The sequence below is a fragment of the Chironomus tepperi genome, unplaced genomic scaffold, assembly GCF_022539635.2.
Source record: "Chironomus tepperi strain 1889 unplaced genomic scaffold, CSIRO-AGI_Ctep_v1 contig_408, whole genome shotgun sequence".
In the NCBI taxonomy this organism is placed as follows: domain Eukaryota; kingdom Metazoa; phylum Arthropoda; class Insecta; order Diptera; family Chironomidae; genus Chironomus; species Chironomus tepperi.
This window is the reverse complement of record NW_027226530.1, coordinates 142669-146163: the sequence shown is the minus strand read 5'-3', so window position 1 is coordinate 146163 and position 3495 is coordinate 142669. Positions and strand designations below refer to the sequence as shown.

Below are 3495 nucleotides of genomic sequence, written 5' to 3'. Positions count from 1 at the left end.
TATTTAATGCTTGCCCGAGTTCTCCCATTCGAGTCTCTTTTTTATATATTTTTTTCATTCAATTTCTTTTTCTTACTGTTCTTCGTATGTATGTTATTTTGTATATTTATTTTCAAATTTATTGTTAAATTGCCACGATAAATGTTTATGCTTCTTATTATTCTTGTTATTTTCTCTCTTACTGTAGTTCCTTCATAATCTTCTTTTTGTTTAGAATTTTGTTTTTGTATCTTTCTAGAATGGAAATGTTCGGCACCAGTCGACTGAATGGAATTTTTTTTGGAAGTTTCTTGTAATTTGAATATTGAATTTTGGCATTAAATTTTAAAATATTCTGAAAATAATGTAATATGAGTTTAATTTTTAAGTAGATCTTACTACATTTTGGAGGTGTGTCACATGACTATTGTCAGCTGAGCTGTATATTTTTAAGAAATTAAGCACATTTTGATTTATTTCACATTTTTATTAAACTTCTTTTACAATTTGTTTGTTATTTTACCACATCAACTTAAATACAACAATCCCTAACCCAACCATCAATGACACCAATGGCTTGATCATAGCACCATCACCTCCTTCATCATCTTCTACTCCGAAATTTTTGAAGCAAGTCTCAAATTTAGCCAAATTATCAATACGATTTTTAGTAAATTCTTCAAACTTTTGATCAACGCATTCATTTCTCTCAAACTCTACAATTTCTAAAGTTCTTGAAATGTTGAAGAATTGAGGATCAACAAAATTGATTTTATTATCATTAGCGTAGATTTCCTTGAATTTATCCATTCTGGTTGAGAAGGAATCAGCAGAAATTGTTGTTAATTTATTATCGTTGAGGTTTAAGACCTGTAAAGACCTTAATGAGCTGAATATTTCTGATGGCAAGTTAGTAAGTTGATTATCGTTAAGTTGAAGCTCACGAAGTTCCTCCATTCCTTTAAACCAGGTTTCATCTAATGATGAAAATCCACAGGAACTAAACCAAAGTGTATGAAGTGTTTGTAGAAAATCAAAGGCATATCCATCAATCTGAGTGAAGGAGTTTCCATCGAGGTAGAGATGCTCGAGGTTGGTAAGTGTCTTGAAGGTATCTCCATTGATATATGTGATCTTATTATGTCCTAAATCAAGCAATGTCAATTTAGTATTTTCCTTAAATGCATTTCTTGACACTTCTGTAATTTCATTGAATCCCAAATATAAAGTCTGAAGATTAAGACACTTGCTGAATTCTTTATCTCTAATAAATTTAACGTGCATTCCATCAAGCCATAAATCAGTAAGATTTCCGAACATCTCACAGATAATTGATGGCACATTTACAGCTGTTCCTACTCTAGCTTCAGATGCATACACAGCAACTGTATTGCTATCCGTATAATTAGTTACATGATCACCAGAAATCGTTGTAAAGTCATCACGTCCATGAATATTGTCGATTTCTAGCATGCAGAAATATTCTCGCATCCAGCCTTCCATGTATGTGCATGTAAGTGTAGCAGGACCATTGATACGGTCGTTGTCATTAAAGTTTTGGAAGCATGATGAAAATTGATCCAAATTATTGTCACGATTGATCATGAATGAATCAAACTTTTGATTGATGCACAAATTTCTCTCAAACTCAACAACATTTAGAGTTGTGGATAAGTTGAAAAATGCTGGATCAATAAAATTGATTGCGTTGTCATTTGCATGAATTTCTGTGAATCTGTCCATACGGGCTGAGAAGGAATTGGCAGAAATTGCTTCAATATGATTATCGTTGATGTTTAGGACCTGCAAACTACGCAATGAGCTGAATATTTCAGATGGTAGTCTTGTCAAGTGATTGTCATTGAGTAACAGGACATGAAGCTCTTCCAGTCCATTAAACCAGGATGGATTTAAGGATGTAAAACCGCAGGAGTTGAGCCACAAGTTGTGAAGATTTATAAGTGGCAAAAATGTTTGTCCATCGATTTGGGTAAATGGATTGTGATCCAAATAAAGACTTTCCAAGTTGTGTAAACTTTTGAGTACATCTCCATGCAATACAGTTATTTTATTGCTTCCTAAGTCTAGCAGCTTTAGCTTAGAGTTAGCTTTGAATGCATCCACAGATACAGCAGAAATCTCATTGTGTCCCAAGTACAAAGTCTCAAGATTTAAGCATTTGCTGAATTCCTTATCACCAATCGATTTTACATGTAATCCATCTAGGTATAAATCAACCAGTTTCACAAATTGTTCACAAATTCTTGATGGCACATTCACGGCTGTTCCTTCTCTAGCTTCTGATCCATAAACGACTGTTACTGAACTGTCATTATTTCCTCTAACATGATCGCCTAAAATTGATGTAAAATCATCACTTCCTTCAATATTATCAATATCTAACATGCAAAAATATGGTTGCATCCAGCCTCTCATGTATGTACATGTCAATGTACTGTTTTGGGCATTTAAAGCACCAAAAAGTGCAAAAATGCACAAAATCTTAAAAAACATGATGAATTAAGTTTAAAATTTTATAAATTACTGAACAACTCTATGAAATAAAACTGAAAATTACTTGTAGTTAATCTTATCACCGAATTACTTTAAGTGCGTTATTCGATTAGAATAGTATCAAGATAGATTGCAGACAGGGTTGGGATGGCTAAGTAAATAATGTTTAATGTTATAACTTGCATGGCGCAGATAGTGGTGCATTTTTGGATTTTACGAGTCTGGATTTTCTGAGTCCCTACCAATTCTAAACTTAACTTAATATCACCTAATAAACAAACCTCAAATTAGAGTTTAAGTCGATTAGACTAAACCAGCATTTATATGCATCAACTCTGCCAAAAGTAACTAAACACCAATAAAGCAATTATTCTACAAGAATCGAATACAATACAAAACGGTAAATGATTAGGCAATTGTATTTGTGGCAGATTTGATTGATTGTCATAAAAGTAAAATTGATAAGATATTGTTCTCAGTTTATACCCATTAAAATCTCAGGGTTTGAGATATCTGGGGACCAGTTGAGTATGAAATGTAATAATTTTTGTATTCTGTTGACATTCAGTTTGATTAATTTGGAATTATTTGGGCATATGGCATGAAAAGTAGTCGTTAATCTAGCCCGAATTGCACAAATCTGTTGATCGATCAAAAATTTAGCCCCAGATCGATAAGACTCTGACTTGTTGACGAATTCGATTCAAATTTACCATCATGTCAAAGTCATGCCGGTTTGGTGCAGGATTTTGGATTGATTTACTGACTTATGCTGTTTGGGTGGTTCACATTAGGTTGGAATTATATATAACTAGTAATTTATGACTTAATTTAAGTAACTGACTCCTAAATCACATGAAATAGTCAAACCCTTACTGAAATATTGATAACATCAAAAAGCTGAATAAAAACTAAATTTTTCTCCATAATTTCCACATTTCTATTCACAAACCCTCCCAAAATTCTGTACATCCTCAGTCAAATCACAAATTCAATCATCAA

General features: G+C 32.7%; 1 protein-coding gene across 1 annotated transcript; it reads right to left on the bottom strand.

The window, feature by feature from the left end:
- Positions 1 to 445: 445 nt before the first annotated feature.
- Positions 446 to 2527, bottom strand: LOC139096875 (leucine-rich repeat-containing protein 15-like). The gene has a single exon (XM_070648630.1). The coding sequence runs from the start codon at positions 2491 to 2493 to the stop codon at positions 499 to 501; it is 1995 nt and encodes a 664-aa protein (XP_070504731.1). The 5' UTR covers positions 2494 to 2527; the 3' UTR covers positions 446 to 498.
- Positions 2528 to 3495: the final 968 nt, after the last annotated feature.